The sequence below is a fragment of the Nannobrachium achirus genome (genome assembly GCF_963921795.1).
Source record: "Nannobrachium achirus genome assembly, chromosome: 7".
Taxonomy (NCBI): domain Eukaryota; kingdom Metazoa; phylum Chordata; class Actinopteri; order Myctophiformes; family Myctophidae; genus Nannobrachium; species Nannobrachium achirus.
In genome coordinates this window covers 47417025-47441165 of record NC_137816.1, presented here as the reverse complement: position 1 = coordinate 47441165, position 24141 = coordinate 47417025, and the positions used below count along the sequence as shown (strand labels likewise).

The 24141-nt window shown below is 43.0% G+C and overlaps 1 protein-coding gene across 1 annotated transcript in view; it reads left to right on the top strand.

Annotated features, from left to right (window-relative positions):
• Positions 1 to 23853, top strand: part of LOC308288369 (protein kinase C-binding protein NELL1-like) — a gene marked incomplete at both ends in the record, with an annotated part of 330259 nt that extends 306406 nt beyond the window's left edge. The window contains 4 exons of the mRNA XM_080729790.1: positions 6763 to 6956; positions 17709 to 17885; positions 22262 to 22486; positions 23803 to 23853. Of these exons, the coding sequence (XP_080585916.1) occupies positions 6763 to 6956; positions 17709 to 17885; positions 22262 to 22486; positions 23803 to 23853 (647 nt within the window). The remainder of the gene's footprint in view (positions 1 to 6762; positions 6957 to 17708; positions 17886 to 22261; positions 22487 to 23802) is intronic.
• Positions 23854 to 24141: the final 288 nt, after the last annotated feature.

Sequence of the window (24141 nt, the reverse complement as noted above, 5' to 3'; positions counted from 1 at the left end):
GTCTGGGCGACACTAACAGGGTGCTGTCATTGCCTTGCACTGTGTCTCACACAGGCAGGCAGAAGGTGCAGGTAAGGTGGGTAGCAGACAGACAAGAGGCAGGGCATAGCAGGCAAGCTGTGTTTGTTTGTTTTCACTCTGAAAGACTCCCACTTAGTTAGATTGAACAGAGGCTACGGGATTGGAAAACCTCTTCTTCACAGGGAGCCTAAACTGTTGTTTCCTATAGCTAGTGTTTGGAACGGAGATTGAACAAAGTGCTGCTAATAGCCAAAGGAACAAGACTAGGTCAGAACCTCCAGTTAACAGAGCGGCTTCCATTTGGATCGCACTTTATGTTTAAGCCTATATGTACTAGTAAGACACCTCAGGACGACAAGCGACCTCGCCCCGCGCCACAGTGATGTGGACATCAAGGTTGTGGACATCAGGGATCTCCATATATGGGCATAAAAGGGATTTGTTCCCCTGGCATCACAGGGATCTCCATATATGGGCATAAAAGGGATTTGTTCCCCCTGGCATCAAAAGGGATCTCTCTAACAGGGCATCATTAATTCATATTTATGACATCAGGGTACATGTGTCTACACGAGGACAATCTGTGACGTTTCTCATGGTAAACTGTGTCTTTCGGTCGCAACTATGTGCATAATGTAGATACATTGTTTGTTTTTTAGTGATCTTTCCTTGCCTGGTTAATAAACCAGACCGAACACAACAACACCCCCTGGCGGTAGTGGTGTTGTAGTACGGTCTGGCACCGATCCATTGAGATTCTATTTCCTCAAACAGCTTCAAGGGTTGGCCAATCAGGGTTGTATGCTTGGGGCACGTGGTTTCTGTAAGCTTGGGGCACGTGGTTTGGGGCAAACCCCAGAAATGAAAACTCTTCCTGAAATCCCAGACTCTCTTCCCAAAACGAAGTGTGTGATAGAGGCTGGCAACGCCAGGCAAGATCTTCCCCTCTCTCCCCTCATTCCCTCTGCCCCTCTCTTCTTCTTTCCTTTCTCTTTTTATTGAAATGACAAAAACGACGGAACATTGAGAACTTGTAGATGTGCTACAGTATTTGCAATTGTGAACTTGTAGATTGGTAACTATCTTGTTGGTGACTATTAGTGCTTAAATCTCCACATTGGTCTAAAAGTGGTTCAGAAGAAGATGGATTGGTGCTGTTTGGTGAGGAGCAGATGAACCCTTGCCCATTCCTGGATTTTCAGCACGTTTGACCAACTATGCTCAACACGGCCAATGCGTGCCCCTGGAAGACTACTTTGATCTACTTTGACTTGATGATCTGAGTGTCAACACAATAGGCTACTGCAGATGCATGTCAAGACAATACAATTCCAAACGTGCAACATGGAAACTAGTCTCCATTAATGATGCTCATGTGCTATCACATGTGGTTGATTGCTGTTCAGGTAAATAGCTTTGGTCACACATACCACTCATGTGGTGAAAAAGCCTCAGCAACTGCACTGCCTCAAACGGCTGAAGAAATTCAGCATGAGCCCCTTCATCCTTCTACAGCAGCACCATCAACAGCAACACCTGGTATGGGAACTGTACCAACCTCAGCCACAGATGGCCCAGCAGGCCCAGCACATTGTTGGAGGTGAGCTTCTCTCCTTCCAGGGCATATCGGTGTGTAGCCAAGGCTAAGTGGATCATCAAAGACACTCGACACCCCAGCCACAATCTGTTCATGCTGCCAAACATCAGACGGGCGATACTGCAGTATGAATAACTAAACAAACAAGACTAAAGGGACCTTTTCCACATCCAAGCCATGGAAAAAAAAGAATAGGCACTGAGGCTGAGGCCTCAGTTTCTCTTGGCAACACAGGCCACCATGCTGGCACTGGCACTTTTTATGATTCCAATTTCTGAATACACTCCATTGCTGTTTCTGGCACTTTATTTATGTCTGTGAAAAATGTGAATATATTACTGGACATTTCATACTTATTTGATATCTGCTGCAAAGCAAATTCTGTTGAGGTTTGCTTTGCTGTACATAGCTAAGGTTCTTTGAGGAGAAAGTAATTGGAGCTTGTAAAACAAAGCTTTGAGAGTTAACTTCCCCAACACTGCTTTTGTGACCAGATGCCACAGCGAGGTATTTCAAATGTTTCCTGCAAGCTGTGGATATGGACTGAGTCTCCCTGGAGAACTCAGTAGTTGGAGAAAAGGAACATAATAAGTGTGTTTGAGGAATTATGGATCACTTTGTAATGAATGTGCATCAACGTTTTCGACGAGAAACCTTGAACATCATTATGAACATGAAAAATAAAAATGTATTTGTCAAGACCAATTGGACTTGACAAATAAAATGACTACTATTTATGCATTTTACCTCCACACTACACCATAGTGAGTTTCCGGAAGTGAGAGAAAAAAAGAAGGAAAAGAAAAACCTTTCATTTTCTGCATAGAGCATTTTATTATTAGCCATAATGTCATAGCCCTCCAAGGTAGACTTACCATAAATATGGGATGCGTAGTTGAAATAATTATCTTTTCATGGTCATGAATTATTTCATAGTTGGTTGGCTTAGTTCGAGCCGAGGCTTAAAGCTCTTCATATAAGGACCTACAGTATCTATGGAGTATTTAACTCATATGCTGCTATTTTAAACATAGGCTGAACTGTTTTCCTGCCAAATTGTCCTTACCTTTTAACGTGGGCACGTGCACGCATAGTGCATGATCTGTGCGCGACTCATGTAGTAGACCGGTAGACAAGATGACAGCTTTCGAATAAAAAAAAATCCATTGGAATAGACAAATCCGTTGCCAGGCTGTTACCCCTGCTGTATCCGCCAGTGTTACATAAGAAAACATTGGAAACGGCCAGCTGTGCGCTATGGTAACACGTGGACACGTTCGCGCACATAGCAGACAATATGTGCGAGGATCATATGCCAGGCGGGCACAAGAATCAAACAGATATCAAATTTTTTTAAAAAGACGATGATATGAGCGAGCAGGAGGCTTCCTTGTTTACATGGAAACTTATGGGCCCGGAGCTATGATTGGCTCGCAGACCGGATATGGAAACCTAGATCCGGTCTAAACAGGAAATACGACCGGATACAGTTAGGAGGCGGGCCTAAAGTCTTCGAATCGGCTATATACAGTGACCATACTTTTAATCGTTTCATAATGATTAAAGCTAATTAAATCTTCGGGCTCCTCGGGCATCGCAGAGTGGTACAGCGGGAAATCTCCGGTTTCGACGGGGATCGCAGGAAATGAGTTAAGAATGTCTTTGGGTACAGTATAGGTTGGTTCAGGTTTAGTGACTGACAGGGGTGAGCAGGTACTGGTAACTCAATGGGAATTCACTTCCCGAGTTGAACTGTTCAAAAAGTGGGCAATCATTGTTGGGCTCAGTAGGCCGTGTCCTCATCAGACTGTTACCTACAGTACAGCATGCACTGCAACATGTCACACAGACACGAGGGCATACCCAAAAGGCACTCGCAATTCATAAAAGCACACACAGATCCATGCACAGCTATTCTTGTTGAATTGGATCATAAATAGGAAGGTATTCCACAGTTACATTATTCCAGAGTTGTCAGGTTTAGACGTCGTCCTCGGGGATCTTATCGCAGTAACTTAACATCACAAAAGTAACATCTCATTTACATGCAACTCCTATTTCATTGTGACAGGCCTCCCATCCTTGTGCAATTCACTGCAAGGTCATAAGAGACTGACATGTTGTAGTGCTGCATGCACTGTATGAAGTTTGGGCCCCAAGTCTGAACAAGAGTAAAATGTTTACCTCTACCAATGGGGTGGAACTGGGTTATGCTTTCGCCCCAGTCTGTCTGTATGTTAGCAAAATAACTCAATAATAGATGGATTTTCATGAAACTTAGTGGGAATGATCAGTAGAATACATATTACGATTATTTCCAAACTTTTGCCTCCACTCCACTATTTTTGGGGAGAATATGAAATACTCAATGTGATATTGATCTTGCTGACTAGGAAAAAACAGAAGGAAAAACAAAAACAAACAGCGGCATCGGATCTGTCCAGCACAGATTCTTACCTGATCTTGCAAAAGCTAGAGCCATTCTGGAGTGGTGAAATCACAGATTCTAACCACTTTAACCATTATTTTATACTGTAGCTATTAAAAAACAGCAGATATTTTTGAAAAATCATGAAATTTGCAACTCCAATCTTTCTTTCTCTGGGTCCCTGGAACAAAATATTTTGAGATGAGGTTCCACGGTCCAATGCTGTACATATAATTCTAGGGGTCCTTGACATGAAAAAATAATTTATGTTTTATGTGGAAATAAGAAAAAAGGGTAACACTTTCTATGAAGCCCACATTTATAATGCATTATGAGGGCATTCATAATGCATTATAATGCATTCATAATGCTTCATAACTACACTCATAAACACACATAATGCTTTATGAAGCACTATATCAACAGTCATACAACACTATAATGACACTTATAATTAACTCATTTAGTGCCACCCCTTTCACCACTAGAGGGCGCCCAGTGGCCATAGAAAATCCCATAGAGATATGCTGGTATATGCAGAAGCCCTGCAGCCATGACTTGCCTGAACACTTTCCTTTGTGCATGTACAGGAAGAGGATGAAGTTAGCTTGAAGTTAGCTATTGGCTACCAAGCATTTTAGAAGCCTTATTTTCGTCAACTTAGCCATGATTAAACCTTGCACACCTCATGCAAACAGAGAAGAATGAGCTCTAAAAAATCCAATGCAATCCTGGATTGCATTGGAGTGGATTTGTGCAGTTTGTTCACAGCTTTCAAACAAAAAAATCCGATTGGAAATCCGTTCAGGCATTCTTGAGATAATCGCCATTATGTTTTACATGTTATGTAAACAAACATGGCTGCCCTGTATGTTAGATGGGGTTGTATGGGGGTGGAACATGCAAAATCGCGATTGAAATCATGTTCACCAGATTTGATGGGGTCCAAAAAAAAAAAAAAAAAAAAAAATCATTTTTTTTTTTTCAAAGCCGAACTTGTTCGGGATCGGCACTCTGCGATACGATAATAAAGCCGAACTAGTTCGGGATTGGCACTCAATGAGTTAAGTACAAGTATTCTATGGATGCTCTTGAATACTTATGAAGACAACATCTATAATGCATTATGAGGACACTCGTAGTGCATTATAATGCACTATTGACTGACTGCTTGTAGTACATTATGATTACCTATACACACAACTCAAGTCAACTGTAGTAATGACTCATAGTATGTTATAATAGCCCATGAAGTATCATGAGTCATCATTGTATGTGTTAAGTAAAGTGACATACATATGGATGCATCTATAACAATGCATAATCCATCATAAAGCTTCATTGTCGGGGCTAAGTAAAGTGTGATGCATTTTCATGAATTTAACATAATCTATGCTGCATCTTAAGTGATTATTAGGCACAGATAATAATAATACAGTAAAATATGGGTGCTGTAGGAATGGAAACTCAAGGTAAGAAAAATACCAAATACATTTGTCAAGTTTATTTGACACAATGGGTGCTCATGCAGACAGCTAAACAGGAAAGTGTGAAACTGTAAAATGAGAGAAACAGGAATAAGGATGATACAACATTATGGAGTAGAAAGACAAAAATAGTATGAGGCCTACACAACATTTCACAAACACAAACATAAGAGCAGGGGCGTGCTGGGCCCGTGATTCAGCCCGGGAAAAAGAGTTGTAGAGGCCCTCATTGCGCGCTATAGAGAGAGATCTCTCTCTATAGCGCTGCTGCTGCTACTCAAACATTTGCCATTTCAGATCATGACAAGTGACAAGCCAGTGGGCCAATTACATGAGTTATGTTTCGTCGTTGTTGGGTGGAAACCTTGTATGTCCAAAACCGTTTGTTTTGTATTTATCATTTAAAAAATGATTTAAACTAGTAAAAACTAGTGAAAACTAGAAGCACACAACGCCTCGCACCGCGAGGCGAGATCTGCTGTTTTCACTACTTTTGTGCGACGGCCTTGTGCGAAAAAAATCTACACATTTGAAACTTGGAGATACGAGGTTTCTGCCCGACAGTGACGATTCACTTTGTTGGCTGACCAGCCCCCAAAATGGAACGAAGGCCGACATTTTATTTAATTTTTTTTCCTAATGGCCGGCCTGGACCGGCCGGGAATGAACCGGCCGTTCGGGAGTTGTCCCGCTTTTCCCAATGGCCAGCACGTCCCTGCATAAGAGGTCTAATTAGCTGTTGTTTACAAAGTGAATTTAAGACTTCAACTTCTCATAAAGACGATAAGTGTGGGTACATGTCAGCATTACAAACCCTTATAATGAAATAAAAACAAACTGAAACATGAATTAGCAAGCATGACTAGTTAGCATGGCAGCATAAGTTAGCATATTAACCAAACATACTGTACACTTCACACATGAGAATTATGCACCTACTGTATGAACTATCAAACAAATGCACACTTCTATGCTAAAAATCAGCTTACAGACAATGCCATTTGTACATGATGAAGCACAGCAGCAACATGTAGCTGCCGCTGGCAAGATCTTGAGAATGAATGAGAAGCACTTCCTGCTTGTGAGGTTATCAAAATAAGATACAAGTGCAAATACACCAACATCATGTGTTTTGTCAGCTGTTTGGATTGAATTGGGTTTGCACAGTGTGGGTATGCAGGCGGCGTGGCCCTAACTGTGCTCTTTGATACTTTTCGGGGTTCTTGCAGATATCGATGAGTGCAGTATGCAGACACACACCTGCTGGAACGACAGCGTGTGTGTGAACCTCCCAGGGGGCTACGACTGCGTGTGCACGTCCGGTCCGGCGTGCACGGGGGACTGTCCGCAGGACGAGGTCATCAGACGCAACGGAGAAGACTGGAAACCCAGCTTTGACCGCTGTGCAATATGCTCCTGCAAGGTAGGAAAGGACACACTGTAGAACACGCACACACACATACTGTACATGTACTGTGTATTATGTCACAGTTAGTTTGAGATACAGTTAGATTGAGAACAGGAGCGCTCGTTTTTTGGGCACAAGGTGGAGCAGGTGGTGCCTCCTTCGGGGAACTAGGAATAATTTGACTGAGGTTAGGATTAGGGTTAGGTTTAGGCATAGTTTTACTGAGGTTAGGGTTAGGTTTAGGTTTAGGCATAGTTTTACTGAGGTTAGGGTTAGGTTTAGGCATAGTAGCATTCACCAGGTTAGCATTCACCAGCGTGGGACTAATGCATGGGCTTCTTCCACATCCAGGTGAACTTCTTCCACATCCAGGTGAACTAAAACAAGCGCTCCTTTCCCAATCTAACTGGTTTCTCAAACTAACTAACATATACACTACACTGTTGCACATCGTTGTTGTCGGGTGGAAATCTTGTATGTCCAAAACCGTTTGTTTTGTATTTATCGTTTTAAAAATGATTTAAAATAGTTACAAAATTATTTTTCCTAGTTTTGTGCGACAGTCTTGTGTGTTGAAGCAGGGCTTTACTTTACGAAGAAACGTACACATTTAAAACTTGTAGATACGAGGTTTCTGCCCAACAGTGACGACATGCACATGAATATACCGTATGTGTGTTAGGGTCGGTGAATATAATGCACGTTGTTAAGCGCTTTGGATAAACACACAATATAAACGTAGACAATTTTCCTGCCAAAAAAATAACCAGGCACCAAATAGCTAGATCAGCAGCAACATCAACAGTGTTGTCTAACTGCGGCGAAATACTTCTCATTTTAATTTGCCCCATCAGCATATTTTTCACATGCCATTCGGGGGACTCGGTGACCTACTGTGTCCGGGGATCAGATCGAGTCTTCATTTCTCCTTGCAGGCTGGCAGGGAGTCACACACGCACGCACGCACGCACGCACGCACGCACGCACATACCACAGAGTGATGAGTTGCTGCTGTGCCTTGGCGTGGTTCCGGATGGGCAGTGACTGGGCATTGCAGTGTGTGATTACTGGTCTCTGTGCAGGGTGGCAGCAGACCTTGGCAGCCATTTTCATTAGAAGATTAGTACTGTCTGCGGTCACATTCATTCACACACCGAAACCTATCATACTACATACAGTACATAACACATACACATTTGATACACAAATAACGTGTTGTGAACCCTGTACAAAGAGAAAACGGGAAATACATTTAAAAAAAAAGTTAGTCTATGTCAGTCCTGCAGATCCTAAATTAGGTTTCATTAACTCATTCCCCGCCTCCCCCGATAGTCCCGAGAAAATCCCAATGTCGTTCCCCGCCAGGCCCGATAGTCCCGAGAATTTGCTTTTATATAATGTAATGTTTAATTACATTCTTCCACAGCCCGTCACAAAGTCTGAGCCTTTTATCTTAAAGGGAACCTAAAATATCACACATCAAAGTAAGTGTGTTTGAAAAAAATACTGTAATAATGTATAAATTGCAATACAAATGTATAAATCTCCCCATAACCCACAGTGAACTGGCAAAAGACGCATTTGAGCTCAAAAGGCTGGCTGCCGGAAAAAAAAAGAGAAGAAAAAAAAGTGTGAGAACAGCTGTGTGTGTGTGTGTGTGTGTGTGTGTGTGTGTGTGTGTGTGTGTGTGTGTGTGTGTGTGTGTGTGTGTGTGTGTGTGTGTGTGTGTGTGTGTGTGTGTGTGTGTGTGTGTGTGTGTGTGTGTGTGTGTGTGTGTGTGTGTGTGTGTGTGTGCTTCCCTCCAGGACCACTATATCTCTGTTTCAGTGGTCCCTGTTGGACCCCCTGATGGTGTTCAGTCCCATAAAAAAACAGTGCTATCAGTGAGATCTGCCTCTCTCTCTCTCTCTCTCTCTCTCAAGACACAAAACACACAATTATCGCCAATTCGCCATATAAATGCTTCTAAAACGTACCTGATAATGATGATGGTTGATTTGAATCCACACCCTGGGTTATAATCCAAATATCCAGGCTATAATATTAGTTTTGTAATGGTATTTAGTCCACAAACAAGCCATGATCGCCTTTGTAAAGGTGGGGGTCCCTGGTCGCCTTTCTAACGGAACCAATAAGGGGTCCGCGGGTCCAACGCTTCGCCGACCTCCCAGAGCAGTGCGGAGTTACATAACATTGTAAAATCAATCAATAAGCCGATCATTTGTTACATAAAGTTCACATGATCCAGTTGCAGGGACAAGTGGTCCCTGTCGATGGGGTCTCACAAAGGGGGTCCCCTGGTCTCCAGCCAACACTTAGGGAACCAGGTGGGCGTGGGGGTCCCTGGCCCACGCTCCACCAAAACAAGCATCAACTACAGCCAACAAGCGATCGATCAACTACAGCCTCGCCTCGTTAGCAAACTGCGTCTGCCCTGCTCTTGCCAGGGCAGTGCAGAGGATTTTTTAGGGGCAGGGGGAGACATTTTCTAACATGTGCTAGAATGTGAAAATAGCAGATCTACAAGCTCTACAAGCTCTCAAAGTGTCGCAGAGCGACGTGTTGAGAGATTGCTGATCACCTTGTTGAACAAATGTCATAGCAATCCATTCTAGAGGTGTATTCTAGAAGTGTTATTGCGACCGTCAGGGAGCAGTTTACTATGAAAACCTCCACCGGCCGTCCGTCGGTCGGTCACACGTCACACGTCACACGTCACACCTTTGCCCTGCTCATATCTCCGCATCAGTATATAGGGCTTGTTTGTTTATTGTATGACATCACGCCACATCATCAGCTGTGGACTCTGTGATGTCATCGTATCGCATCAGTATATAGGGCTTGTTTGTTTATTGTATGACATCACGCCACATCATCAGCTGTGGACTCTGTGATGTCATCGTATCTCCATATATGGCCATCTCCGTATATGGAGATATAAGTCGTCCATGCCCAAGTATGGGCTGGTGAGGTCAGACTTTGTGTGATGCGTAGGTTATCTCAATATATGGAGATTCAACATTCCAGGCAATGCTCTCTTCCCTGGTGAGAATTGCCCCTTTATATAGGGCTTGTTTGTGTATTGTATGACATCACGCCACATCATCAGCTGTGGACTCTGTGATGTCATCGTATCTCCATATATGGCCATCTCCGTATATGGAGATATAAGTCGTCCATGCCCAAGTATGGGCTGGTGAGGTCAGACTTTGTGTGATGCGTAGGTTATCTCCATATATGGAGATTCAACATTCCAGGTGTAACTATGGCTACCCGTATGACGTGAGAGGTGGAGGTTGTGATATTTGTGGAGATAAGCGACCAACGGTCGCTTATCTCCCGATTAGGGAGTCTTACTGGTTGTAAAGACTCATGCCCCCTTTGATGTCAATGTGTGTGTGTGCACCTGTAGGCCTACAGAGCGCAACTAGCATTTACACACAGAAACAGAGAGACAGCGCCCCCAAGTGACTTGTAGCAGACTTGTAGAATACTGTAGCAGTAATAGTATATCAATGTGAACTTGCTGTTTTTGGTCAGACATAGCATATAAAAATATTTTTCTCTGCATTTTTCTAAACAGAAAATTCTAAAAATAATTCCTATTACATAATTACATTAGTACACTTATCTGATAAGTGCCTGACGCCATAAATACAAATATCAACTGAGTTATTCGCTCGAAAAGCCATCAATCACAAAAAGGTCAATATCTCCAGTTCTTTCAATTATAGCTGGATTTTGGTCAAAAATGGCTATTTTGAGATGGCTGCAACTATAGAAAAAAAAGGTTTTTATTTATTTATTTTATTTTTCGGTGAGACTAGAGTTTGTCCTGTTTCATTTGAGGTTCTTTATGACATTGTCGAAAAAATACAGAATTTAGGAAAAATGTCAATATAAAAAAAATATATCAATTTTTTTATTAAACAAAATGGCAGGAGAGCCATACAGTCAATGTTAAAATGGCGGCCAATGTGTTAATGACATCTCCCTAGACTCGCAGGGATGTCAAACTCGCCACCCCCATTTTTACTAACTTTGTGAGGAGAAGATGGAAAGACTCGTCTCTCATCTTTCCATCGGAAAAATAACATTTTATCCGCAATCATTGGTTCCAAAGTTAGGGACCGTAGAAAAAAGCTTGTTTTGACCAAAAACTCACTCTGAGATAAATGGATTTTTGTCTCTGTGATAATGTTACAGTGGACGGGATGGATTTTTAGATTCTCTTTCTCTCCCTCTCTCTCACACACACTCACGCGCGCGTGTGCGCGCGCACACACACATACACACACACACACACACACACACACACACACACACACACACACACACACACACACACACACACACACACACACACACACGAGAGATGGCAGCATTGCTAGGATTGGGAGGGGGATCTGGCTATGAATCTGGACACATACTGTAGCCTAACTGCACTCACAGATGACACATTAGACATGTTAATTAATGATGTTATGAAAATAACTTTTCAGAACGTGATTCCTGACATTCAGGTGTCTGCAAGCAGTGAAAAGAAGACCATAATTAAAGTAGCTATTTCTTAATAATAAACAGAATGAAAAACAAAGCCAAGTGACAGCTGTGTACGTAAACAGTGAGTTCGACACCCTCTGTTCCTTGATCATGTTAAAAAAATATCTTGTATATTCCACACCTCGGCTTATGATATTTCTCTTCAGCATGCCTACATTAGATAACCCTAACCCTAGCAGCTAACCCTTACACTATCAAGGAATGTAGAATTTCTATTTATAGTACTACATTAAAAGAAAAATGTAAAAGTGCTTAAAGATCAATCAAGTACCAGTATATCTCACGGATGAAATGCATAGAAAACAAGGAAAAACAAGGCACGGCAAGAAAAAGTGCCTGTAAGACCTACAAATGAGGGTTTCTAAGAACAGGAACAGCACCTTTTGGCACATATTTGTGGCAGCCTAATAGCTCATTGTTAGGCTGCCGTGTTGGAATGTAGGCCTTGCAGCGCAGCTAGAGAAATACAAGATATTGATCAGAATCGTCTTGGGGGAAAAAACAAAGGCTCAGCCGGTGTGATAAATATCCAGCTGACTAAGTGGGCTTCTCAGAGTCAAGGCTGAAGGTCTTTACACACCGGGGGCGAATTAGCGAATAGCGAATTTGTGAATAATTCGCCTTTTCTTTAAAACTTCTTTAAGTCAATGGAAGCTTCCACACCGCAGCGAATTTCGAAAAAGCGTCTATTATTTATTCGCTCTTGTTTCGAATTTAGCGAATGTTCGCAGGCGAATTCCTCTCTCTCTGTATCAAAGAAAGCTCACTCTATCCTCTCTGCTGTGATGTGATGTGATAATGTGAGCCAGCCCCAAACAATGCACACAACAGATCACTTTATTCAATTTGGCGAATTTTACTTTGGTGTGTATGGGAAAGGCTTAAGGCGAATTCTTCGCTTTTCCAGGTCGCTTTTTCGCGACGCTTCGCTAATTCGCCGTTGTGTAAAGACCTTCACTGATTGATTGATTGAAGAATTTATTAGAAGTTTGCAATAGAAAAAAGTACAGTTTCATGACAGTACAAATCACTGGTACAAGGTCAACTAAAAGGAGATCCTAGAAAGCCGAGGCTTATTTCCACAGGAACCACACTTTAAGTATCTCATATAACATTGAAAGACAGACGGATAGAACATAGTACTTTATCTAGGATAATATCAGTTTCAAAAGCATGACATCAAATACAAAGACAGAAAAAAGAATAATAAAAGGGGGGGGGGGGCATGGGGGCTTAGTCTATTTACAAGTCACGGGTAGCAGCTGTCTGAAGGTGACTTTTCATACCAATTTTGAAGGAGGCTAGGGATTTGCTCTCCTTTAGGGCTTGAGGAAGGGCGTTCCACATGTTGATGGTGTAGCAGGAGAACGAGTTAGAGCCTTGTTTAGTGTTAAATCTACGTTGATGATGATTAGTGGAGCTGCCTCTGGTGTTGTGGTCGTGAACATCCTTGACCTTTAAGAAGTAGTTTGTCAGGTACATGGGAATCTTGGAGGTGTAGTGTATCTTGTACACCAGGCCCATTGCAAGATGCTGTACTCTGTCAGCTACTTTGAGCCATCCCATGCTTTCGTGGTGATGATTGGTAAGGTGGGTCAGAGGAGGGAGACCAAGCACAACCCTAATTAGTTTGTTTTGGGCTGTTTGAAGCTTTAACTTTAAGGCGGCTGGGGCGTCGCGATACCAGACAAGGACTCCGTAATCAATGAGGGGCCCAATAAGAGCTCCTCCTAGTGTCTTTCGGGATTTAGTATTGATCAGCGGGGCAACCCTTTGCAAGAAGCGAATTCGTTGGTTGACTTTATTGATTACCTTGGTGGTCATTTTTTCACTGGATAGGTTAGCCTCCAGGATGCAACCCAGGTAGCAGATGTAGTTTTTTCTTTCTATCACAGTGTCACCTACTTTAATTGTTAAGTTCTCAACTAGGCTAAGTTTCTGACTAGATCCAAAGAGGATACATTCAGTTTTGCCTAGGTGAATTGAGAGTCTGTTGTCATTGAGCCAGGTGCAGATCTTGTTAAGTTCACAGTTAAGGGCCTTTTCAACCTGCAATAAGTCTCTGGAGAGAGACTCGGCTCACTAGGAGAGCCGAGTCATCCGCGAACAGAAACAGATTGCAGTCACAAGCAGATGACATGTCGTTTACGTATATTAAGAACAACAGTGGTCCTAGTATACTCCCTTGAGGTACTCCACAGTTTACTGGGAGGGGGGGGGACAGGGTTCCGTTGACTTCCACCATCTGTTCCCTCCCCACCAAGTAAGAGTGCATCCATCTCACTGCTGTGCTATCAAGACCAATAGCTTTGAGTTTTTCAATCAAAATAGAATGATCGACGGTGTCAAATGCCTTCTGGAGGTCCAGCATGACCATGCCGCAATATTTGCCATCGTGAATTTCACGTTTGATGTAATCATTCAAATAGATGAGGCATGTATCTGTGGAATGGGACTCTCTGAAGCCAGACTGGAACTCGTAGATCAGTTTATTCTCTTCAAGATATTTAGCCACCTGTTCATAGACAATTTTTTCCATTACCTTAGAGATGGAACTAAGGATTGAGATTGGCCTGTAGTTGCCAGGGTCAAGTTTACTGCCTTTTTTGTGCAGGGGAGTTACCTTAGCTAATTTGAAGTCCTGGGGGACATAACCCTGCTTGATAGATAAATTAATAATATGGGTAATGATTGGGGCAATGGTGGCAGCTGAGTCTATGAGAAATTTGGGGGCGATTTTATCATGGCCAGCGGCCTTGAATTGAGGTAGGGTGCGAAGTTTTTTAAACACTTCATCAGTTGTCACCGTGGTAAGTTTAAAATTGTCTTTGCATACCCCAAGGTTCCTGTAGAATTTCAAGATGTGCCTAACACCAAACAGCCCAGATGGAGCGGGCAGTTTATTGACCAGATTTTTGGCCATGGAGGTGAAATAGATGTTGAGATTTTTGGCTACATCGAGACTGTCAGTGAGGAGGGTTATGGGAGTTTGGATGGATATGTTGCTGGCTATGGATCTAAGTTTAGCACCACAGCCTAGCTGGGTTTTAAATAGCTTCCATAGGTCTCGTGGTTTGTGGATGTTTTCCTCAACTTTCTCATCCAAGTAGTGTTTTTTGGCAGAAAGGATTAAGGAGGTTGTCCGATTTCTCAGTTTATTAGCCTCTAAACTGACTATTTCTAATTTGGCTTCAAGGTGTTTATTGGGGCCTTTTTTGAGTTTGTGATTATATTTGCGTTTCTCAGAGTATTTTTTGTCTCTGAGTTTCATTGATTCACAGATTTCCGAATTCCACCATGGCTGTGAGCGGGCTTTAACCCTGACCCTACGCAAAGGAGCCACTTCGTCTAGGGTAGTGTTGAACATGGATTTAAAGCCCAGCCAGGCTTCATCGACCTGAGTGCTAGCTAGTACTGGGGACCAGTCAGATTTCTCCAGTTTGTGATTAAAGGCTTCGCTAGAGTAGGTTTTGAGGTTTCTAGCTTCAACTGTTTTGTGGCCGTCAGCTTTGGACTTATGTATTTTACGGGTGCAGTAAATTATATCATGGTCGCTTAGGCCACCACATTCAATAGTCCCACTCGCGGAGACTTTAGATTTGTCTCTGGTTACAATGAGATCTATGGTGGTTTGAGAGTTATCTGTAACCCTAGTTGGCTTGGTGATGAGCTGAGTGAGACCCTGTTGATTACAAAGCTTATTGAATTTTTTGAATAGAGGAGCTTCTTTACGAAGCATGTCTATGTTCCAATCTCCAATAATGTATTTTTCAACATTGTCCACCGGTGCAAGGCTCTCCTCCAGTAACTCACAGAAATCATTTTGGTCGGGCGGTCTGTAGATGGCACCGATTAGTATGTTTTTAGCTTTCTTAAGAATCACTTCCACCCATACAGTTTCTAAAGAGCTGTGTTGTAGGTCAGGGCGGGGGATATACTTAATACTGTTATGAACATACATGCATACACCACCACCAGATCTGTTTCTATCATTTCTGATTACAGAGTAGTTGTCAATTTCGATCTGAGAGTCAGTGATAGAGGCATCAAGTTTAGTCTCTGAGAAGGTTAGAAAATGGACCTTACCTTCGAGAACCATATGCTTGATTTGTTCATATTTAGCAAACAAACTGTTAATGTTTAAGTGCATAATGTGAATTCCTCTGACTGAATATAACAGAGAGGTGACTGTTCATGTTAAGGGGAGAGAGAGGAAATTACTCATCGCTGCTCAGCAACAAAGATACCTACTCAATCCAACAACTAGACCAGCTCAATCCAACAACTATACCAGGGGTCTTCAACGTTTTCAGGCCAAGGACCCCTTAGTTGAGAGAGAGATGAAGCAGGGACCCCCCAACATAGATTCCATATAGTTTCATCGTTTGACAGCACAATCATCAGTGTATTTTGGATTCTTGTCAATTTGTGTTTTCAGATATTTAACCACTTGAACCGTCAATACTTAATAAACTTGACTTTTCACTCTGTACTTAGTCTGCTCTTTTTCCCCTCTACACCAAACCTCTTTGCCTAAAATAGCCGACCTACTGCGAGGCGTTGTGAGCTTCTAGATGTGCTATTTTTGGCTAAAGTTCTCAGAATAAGGGCACTAGGGTTCAAGTGGTTAATATAAAAAAAAGAAGAAAAAAAGTTTCTATCACACAAAAATTTGGAGGACCCCCTTTAGTAACTCTGAGGACCCCCTAGGGGTCCCGGACCCCCTGTTGAAGACCCCTGGCCTAGACTACAAGAGTTTTCTTATCGCTGCTCTCGCAAAACCCTCCCTCATTCAGCGAGGCCGGTAGAACCTGCAATATTTCCAGCGACTGAAGGGTCGTAACCATAAAAGACAAAGGCCGTTAAGGATCAGCAATATTAGTATCGTGAGGTGTAGTGCTTACTGTAGCGCGACAATATGCATCGATAAAACATTGGCTGTGTATTACGCCTTAAATGGTATGCAGGATCATTTTATGGCTCCCATACATTTTGTAACAGCCATTTTATATACGATTTTTACATCTCCATTACCCTCTTGTCCCTGGGCCTAGCTTGTGCTGGGCATGTCGCGTGAAATGCCATAAAGTTACTGAGTAGAGAGATGGAGGGATGAGGACACTGAAAAGCCAGCAGACCCGGCGGTGACTGCTCTCGTATTTTGTCTTTTACACTCGGAGCCCCAAAAAAAAAAACTCGCTCAAAATATATATTCACGCTTTATTCACACTTCACAGCGATAATAAATGTCATTCTGAGAATTGAGGTTCCAGCCTCCTCCTCGGAAATTCCCCCTCTGGTGTGCTGGCCTTGACTCTCCAGTGAATGTACTGAAAACAAGAACTGAAAAGTTTCTTAGCCATGTGTCAGCTAATCCTATATGAAATTACCACACTAAAGTGCCCTCTTGGCTTAGTCGGTTAGTGTGCGTGCCGCGGGAATGCTGATATGAGTTTCAGGGGTGTCGCACCAAATTCTGGGCCCTGTGTACAAGTATTCACTGCGGGCCCGCCATGAATGTTCTTCATAGGGGGAGGGGGTTTAACCCATTTAGACTGGGAACGCATTATTTTGTGCTTTAGCTATTGAAAAATAGCAGATATACAAGCTCACAGCGCGGCACCGGGTGCCACGCTGTGAGCTTGTAGATCTGCTATTTTTGAAAAATCGTGAAAATTCTTTGAATATTTCAAATCCTTCTAAGGTTTTTTGAAAAACCTATGCTTCTATGTCAGTGGTGCTCAAACCTTTTCATGTGAAGGACCCCCAAAATTGTATGTATTTGGCCACGGACCTCCATCTCAAAACATTTAGTTCCAGGGACCCCGCAGAAGCAAAATTTGAGTTACAAATGTTCGCTTAAAAAAATACATATATTCAAATATTTGCACACATTTTCACGACTTTTCAAAAATAGCAGATCTACGCTGTGAGCTTGTATATCTGCTATTTCTCAATAGCTAAAGTATATAAAATAATTAAGGCCCCTCCACCCCCCTTGTGATGCCCCTGATGAGTTTTACCTTTGGCGTGGCGGCCCATGATGCACGTCAGCCGCACATTCTCCATGCCTCTTTCCTTACGCTCTCTGACTTACACCGTGCTGTGTAATAACACAGAAAGGCTTTGAAGTGTTGTGTTGCATCGTTTGTTAAAAAAGAAAACATACCACAACAATAACCCCTTGTCAAAACGGGCACGCAGGACGGACAGACATTCTGCAGGAGGAGACCCTGTGACTGCGAAGAGCCAGACGCCGACCTGCTTTGCTGTCCCAGTTGTGACAGCAGGCCCAGCAGTCAGTGTCTGGACCAGAATGGACGCACGCTCTACCGCAGCGGAGGATCCTGGACCTACGGGTGCCAGCAGTGCCGTTGCATGGTCAGTGCACGTACACACACACACACACACGCACGCACGCACGCATGCACACACGCACGCCTGGCTATTAACTCATTCACTGCCAGTAATATCTAAAGGCTTTTATGCCTTTATTGATAGTACAGTAGGTAGACAGTAAATGGGGAGAGAGATGGGAAGTGACATGCAGCAGTCGGGATCGGGACTCGAACCTGCGATGCGCTGTCAGGCATCAGAGCCTATGTGGTATGCGCCTGGACCGGTAGGCCAGCGGGCGCCCCATTTTAAGGTCCTTTTATTGGTTTTCAAATCACTAAACGGTAATGCACCTGCCTGTGCCTGGTAGACCACTCAGGTCCTCTGGCAGTTGTCCTTTAACGTTTCCTGAGGCGGAAACTAGTAGGCACGGAGAAGTAGCCTTCAGTTTTTATGGTCCTAAAATGTGGAACAGCCTGCCTGTAAACCTGTGCCTCACAGAATCCATGGACAGTTTTAAAAGAGATCTTAAAGACTCACCGTTTTAACATTGCTTTTACCTAGGTTATACCATACTCCTTTTCCTTTTATACTTTTTTATTAAAGCTGTTTTAACACTGTTTGGGAGACAACGTCAGACATTGTTGCTGAGGAAGTGGATTTAGAGGGCAAGTGGATTTTTCTGGTCTCTGATAATCATGCACGCCTCACAGCTTTCCTTAATCTCTCCTTCAGCATTAATACCTCTTTCTTTTCATTTGCCATGCCAATAAACAAACCCAAATAATATATTTTCTTTGTTTATTCTCCTATAGGCTCAGCCAACTTCATCTACTGTATAATGACCAAGTTCTTCCTTTGTTGCCTTGGGGTTTTGTTTATGTTTTTACTGCAAGAATGAGTGAGTTGAATGCGTTGAGTGATAAACTGAATGCTAAACAGGCTAATACTAAGTAAATACTAAGTGTTTCAATATAATTTATATTTTATTTGATAAGCTGTAGTAAGCGTGCTTGTGTGCACGTGTGCGTGCGTGTATTAGAGATGGGCATTCTGTAAAATTTATTGTAAACGTGTATCCGTGGAGTGTCGCATGTTTTAATGCAGTTAAAATAAATAAAAACAAATACTTTTGCTACTTTTAGGAATAGGCTTACCTTCACATCCATGAGAGGGTGTCTTTCAAGGGAAGAGTGCTTGTCACCACTTCAAGGGTTGGTAATAAAGTCCCATAACAACAGTTATCCCCTTGTAAGATCTCCAATGCTGCTTCATAATGGTGCAGTGCTCCTGAGATATTGGTATTGCTTCTCACCGCACCACTCAACAAGTAGAGGGACACTCATAATAGCAATATATCATGTGTCTCCAAAGAAGACCCATGATAAGAGGAAAGACAGGCGGTGAGAAGAGACAGAGGGAGAGAAACTGAGAACACAACTGAGAATGAGCAAGTGATTATAAAGATATCATGGATGTGTTTACTGCTAAATGGTCCCGCAAAATAGTTTTCTTCTCCTCCAATTCGTTATCTACCAAATGTGCTTTTCTTTTTCTTAAAATTCTTATCCCACGATTTTGTAACCCATTTTTCACCCAGTGTCAATTGCCTAATCCTGGGCGCTGCTCTCCCTCTGCCAACCTGGGGAGAGCCCTGAACTGACCTCATGCTTCCTTCTATGCAAGAGGAGTGAGCAGGCCGCTTCTTTTTACCTGACAGGGGGAAGCTTCCCCGGTGTGGAAGGAACACGTTATTCCAACCAGTTCCTTTCCCCTACATCAGGTGCCCTGGCTGGCCAGGGGGAGGCAGTATAGAGACCAGGATTACTGCATGTTTTTGTCAGGGTACCTACCCTAGGGAACACGGGGAGAACATGCAAACCCCACACAGAAAGGCCCTTTCGCCAACCCCACCTAGCGTGTGGGCGCTGATGACGCGAAGGAGAGAACACGCCCCCAGCGCCCACAGCGTCTCACGGCAGGAATCGAACCCAGGACCTTCTAGCTGTGAGGCGACAGCGCTACCGACTGCCCCACCGTGTCCTCTGCGCATCTTCTCTAAAAGGGAATAGGATTATGCACTCTGATTGGTTTAATCACACTCAAGACTAATTCAGAGCCTTAACACGACCATGCACTCGTGTTAAGCTCAAATAATGCGTTGCCTAAAAGCGTACACTGTACACACTCAAAACGCATGCGCGCCTTGCGCCATCCCATGCGTCACCAAAATAGAGCCCTCTGGATTTCACTAAACTGAGCCTTTACTGTCTGTGTGCACATGAATATCAAATCAGAGATGCCTTCAAACAGTCGTTAAATATGCACGCTTTGCAGGCCAAGGAGCGATTTGAAGAGGATGAACAGAATGTTTTGCTTGTTAAAGAGATTGTTCACTCAGTCATCACAGGGTTTTATGCAGATACAGGTTTCGAGGCACAACTGGCCCACAGACATGATTCTCATCTTGTCATTTTTATGCGTGACTGTGGAAGCTCTCAGGCTCAACAGAAGATTCTGCAAACCGGGGACATGATATCTAGAAGGAACTAGTATGCATTTTCTTTTTTCTTTTTTGTCTCAAACTACATTTTGGAGAGGTGTCATTGTAGAAGAACTAAATCAAATATTTGTGTTGCCTCTAATTAGTTGTGCGTCTGCCTGTGTATACAGTACAGTACAGTATGTCACAACGAGGCGATGAGCCAGCCATGCACTCCTCCAGGCACTAGGAGTCAGTGGTGTAAAGTAACTAAGTAGATTTACTTAACTACTGTACTTGACTACAATTTTTACTTTACTGGAGTGTTTACAATTCTGCATACTTTTACTTTTACTCCACTACAGTCATTTGAAAACTTTAGTTACTTTTCAGATTAAATGATTATAATATTGTAAAACATACATTAACCACTTCAGACCTATTTTATACATAGGCTATTTGAAAATAGGCGCTCTACAAGGTCACAGATGCGACGAGTTGTGAGCTTGTAGATCAGCTATTTTCAAACATTTTAGAACCTTTACTTTTAGTACTTTGATATAGCATATTTTGATTCCAATACTTTGTACTTTTACTCAAGTACATTTTCAATTCCGGACTTCTACTTGTAACAGAGTATTTCTATATAGCGGCATTGATACTTTTACTTAAGTAATGAATATGAGTACTTTTTCCTAGTTGGAGTATGCTAATCCGTTAAGTCGACGGGTGGGGTTAGCCAATCAGGGCAGCCTATGCATACAATCTCCCGAAAACATGGAGAATGTCGGCGTCTCTCTCAGACCCGTGGGCAGACAGATGCCGTTCGCCTCTGCACACCTCGGGGACTCTCTGAGTACAATATGCCAGGGACAAAATGTCTGGATGAGATTCAGTCGTAGTGAATTACTTTATAGGATTTGATTTGATTAAGGTTCCCTGGTGCCATAGCAACCAGCTAGTCTTTTCCACATAAAAAAACTTACAAACTAATGTGTACAGTTGCTCAACACACAATACATAATGAAACTAACAAATAAGATAGATGAAATGAAAATTACATTTGATAAAAAAAATATAAATAATAATAACTTTTTCAAAGTTAATTTACCGTGAAGGGTTAGCAGGGTTTTTGTCACATTCCTAAGCCAATAATGTGATGTCATCGGTCAATTGGAGACTCATCAAATTAGGTATTAGGTTCAAGAATGCGACAAAATAAGTTATTCTTTAGGTGAACTACTCCTTTAACACATCTATTGTAGCAGTGAAAGTGACGAGCGCACACCTCCAGACACCCACCTACCTTTCTTTCTTTCTTTCTTTGCACTGTTCTTCATTTTTGTCTAATAAAATATTCAATTAATCAATCAGACCCTGGACCCGTAAGGGTCCATTTGGTTCCGTTTGTACACACTCAGTGTTACAGACCTGTTATGGTCATTCAGGGCTCATCTCTTTATGTGCTTCTGGTAATTATTGTCTCCTTATTTTGTACATCCGTGGCAAAAAGTGAAGTTTGACAAAATGTCCACCACAAGCCAGCATGGCGATGACCCCTTGTTCTGGTGTATACATGAACAGGGACGTGCAGAGAATGTTAGAGAGGCAGGGGCTGAAATTTCTAAACGGGCCTTTTAGTGGAAATATTGAAAATAGCAGACCTCCAAGCTCACAACGCGTTGCAGCGCGACACATTGTGAGCTTGGAGGTCGGCTATAATCAAGTGAATTCTGGAGATGTGGTGTAATGGCAGAGTCTGAGCAAGGCAATTCTCTTCAATGCTGCCTTCAGGTATGGCATGGAAAGAGGACATTTGCATTTCTTTCACCACAGTAAAAACTGCATTCGTGATCTGGAGAGGGCACTTTTTACAGATGTATAAAAGGGCAGGGGCTCAAGCCCCCTTTGATGTCTATGTGTGCACGTGTCTGTGCAGGAAGGAGAGGTGGACTGCTGGCCCCTGGTGTGTCCCGTGTTGACGTGCGAGTACACGGCGGTGGCGGAGGGCGAGTGCTGTCCACGCTGCACGGCTGACCCCTGCCTGGCGGACAACCTCTCCTACGACATCAGGCAGACGTGCCAGGACCCCACGGGCATCGCCCGCCTCAGTGGAGACACGTGGAGCATGACCAACTCGCCCTGCACCACCTGCAAGTGTAAGGTACGTGCTGCACGGGGGCATCTGTACATGACATGTACACTTTTATCAACATGATGTGTGTTGTGCAGTCGGCAGGCAGGCAGTGTGCAATTTGTTGTTCGGTTGGTGGGAGTCTAGTGTGTGTGCGATGTAGGTGTTTGTGTGTGTGTGTGTGTGTGTGTGTGTGTGTGGAGGGGAGGGGGAGGGGGGGGGGCAACTGGTGACATTCTGTGTATGTATTACTGTATGTATGCATTGTCATTTTGCAAAAGATACTGTATGTGTCCAAGACAAATTTCCTTGGGGACAATAAAGTCTATTATCTTGTCATTCTTCGCCCTCCCAACAACCATGGAATGCACAAACCTGCATGCACACACGCGCACACACACACACTACACACGATGATATTTTAATTTCTTTATTTGAATCCACATTTATAAATACATTACAAAGTGCCCGGCCATGTATTTTTAAGTTGTCTCATGTCCTCGTGTTCCCAGTACATGAATCCAAACCAGCTCAGGTGTGTACAGAATTGTAATCAACACACATGAACGTATTCAGCATAGGTCATACAGTTCCATCTGTCATGTCACACACACATGCACACACGCACACACATGCACACACGCAGGCACGTACGCAGATACACACACACACACACACACACACACACACACACACACACACACACACACACACTTTGTCATAGTATATGCGTCTCCTACAGTGGTGTAAAGTTGATGAGTACATTTACTTAGTACTGTACTCAAGTACACTTTTGAGGTATTTGTACTTTACTTGAGTGTTTCCAATTTCCTTTACTTTCACTATGATCTCGGATCCAAATATTGTACTTTTTACTCCACTACATTTATTTGAAAACCTAATAGTTACTAGTTACTTTGTAGATATAAACGATTATATTATAAAACATACATCAATCCACTTATATTTTATACCTAGGGTATTTGAAAATAGCCGATCTACAACAGCTTGTAGATCTGCTATTTTCAAACATTTTGTACTTTTACTTTTGTAGTATATTTTGATGCCAACACTTTCGTACTTTTACTCAAGTACATTTTGAATTCCAGACTTTTACTTGTAACAGAGTGTTTCTATGTTGCAGTATTGATACTTTTACTTAAGTAAACAAACAATATGAGTACTTTTTCCACCACTGGTCTCCTGACTGTCTCCTGTGTGTGTGTGTGTGTGTGTGTGTGTGTGTGTGTGTGTGTGTGTGTGTGTGTGTGTGTGTGTGTGTGTGTGTGTGTGTGTGTGTGTGTGTGTGTGTGTGTGTGTGTGTGTGTGTGTGTGTGTGTTGTCAGAATGGCTATGTGTGTTGCTCAGTAGATCTGGACTGTCTGCAGAACAACTAGCGTTGCTCCTCCTCCTCCTCTTGGGGAAGACGGCTCCCTCCTCTCCGCCTCCTCCTCTGCTTCTCCTCTTCATCCCTGGGCTGCCACTCTCTGCCTCCCTCTCTGACAACTCTCTCTCCTCAGACTCTCGCGCACAGATGCGCACGCCTGCACGCACACTGGACACATGGGGTTATTAAGGTGGTGCTTTTTGTGTCACAACTCTTGATGACACGCCATGGCGGGGTGTGTGTGTGTGTGTGTCTGCGTGTATGTGCGTTGTACGGTACAGCACCACATGAGCAGGAG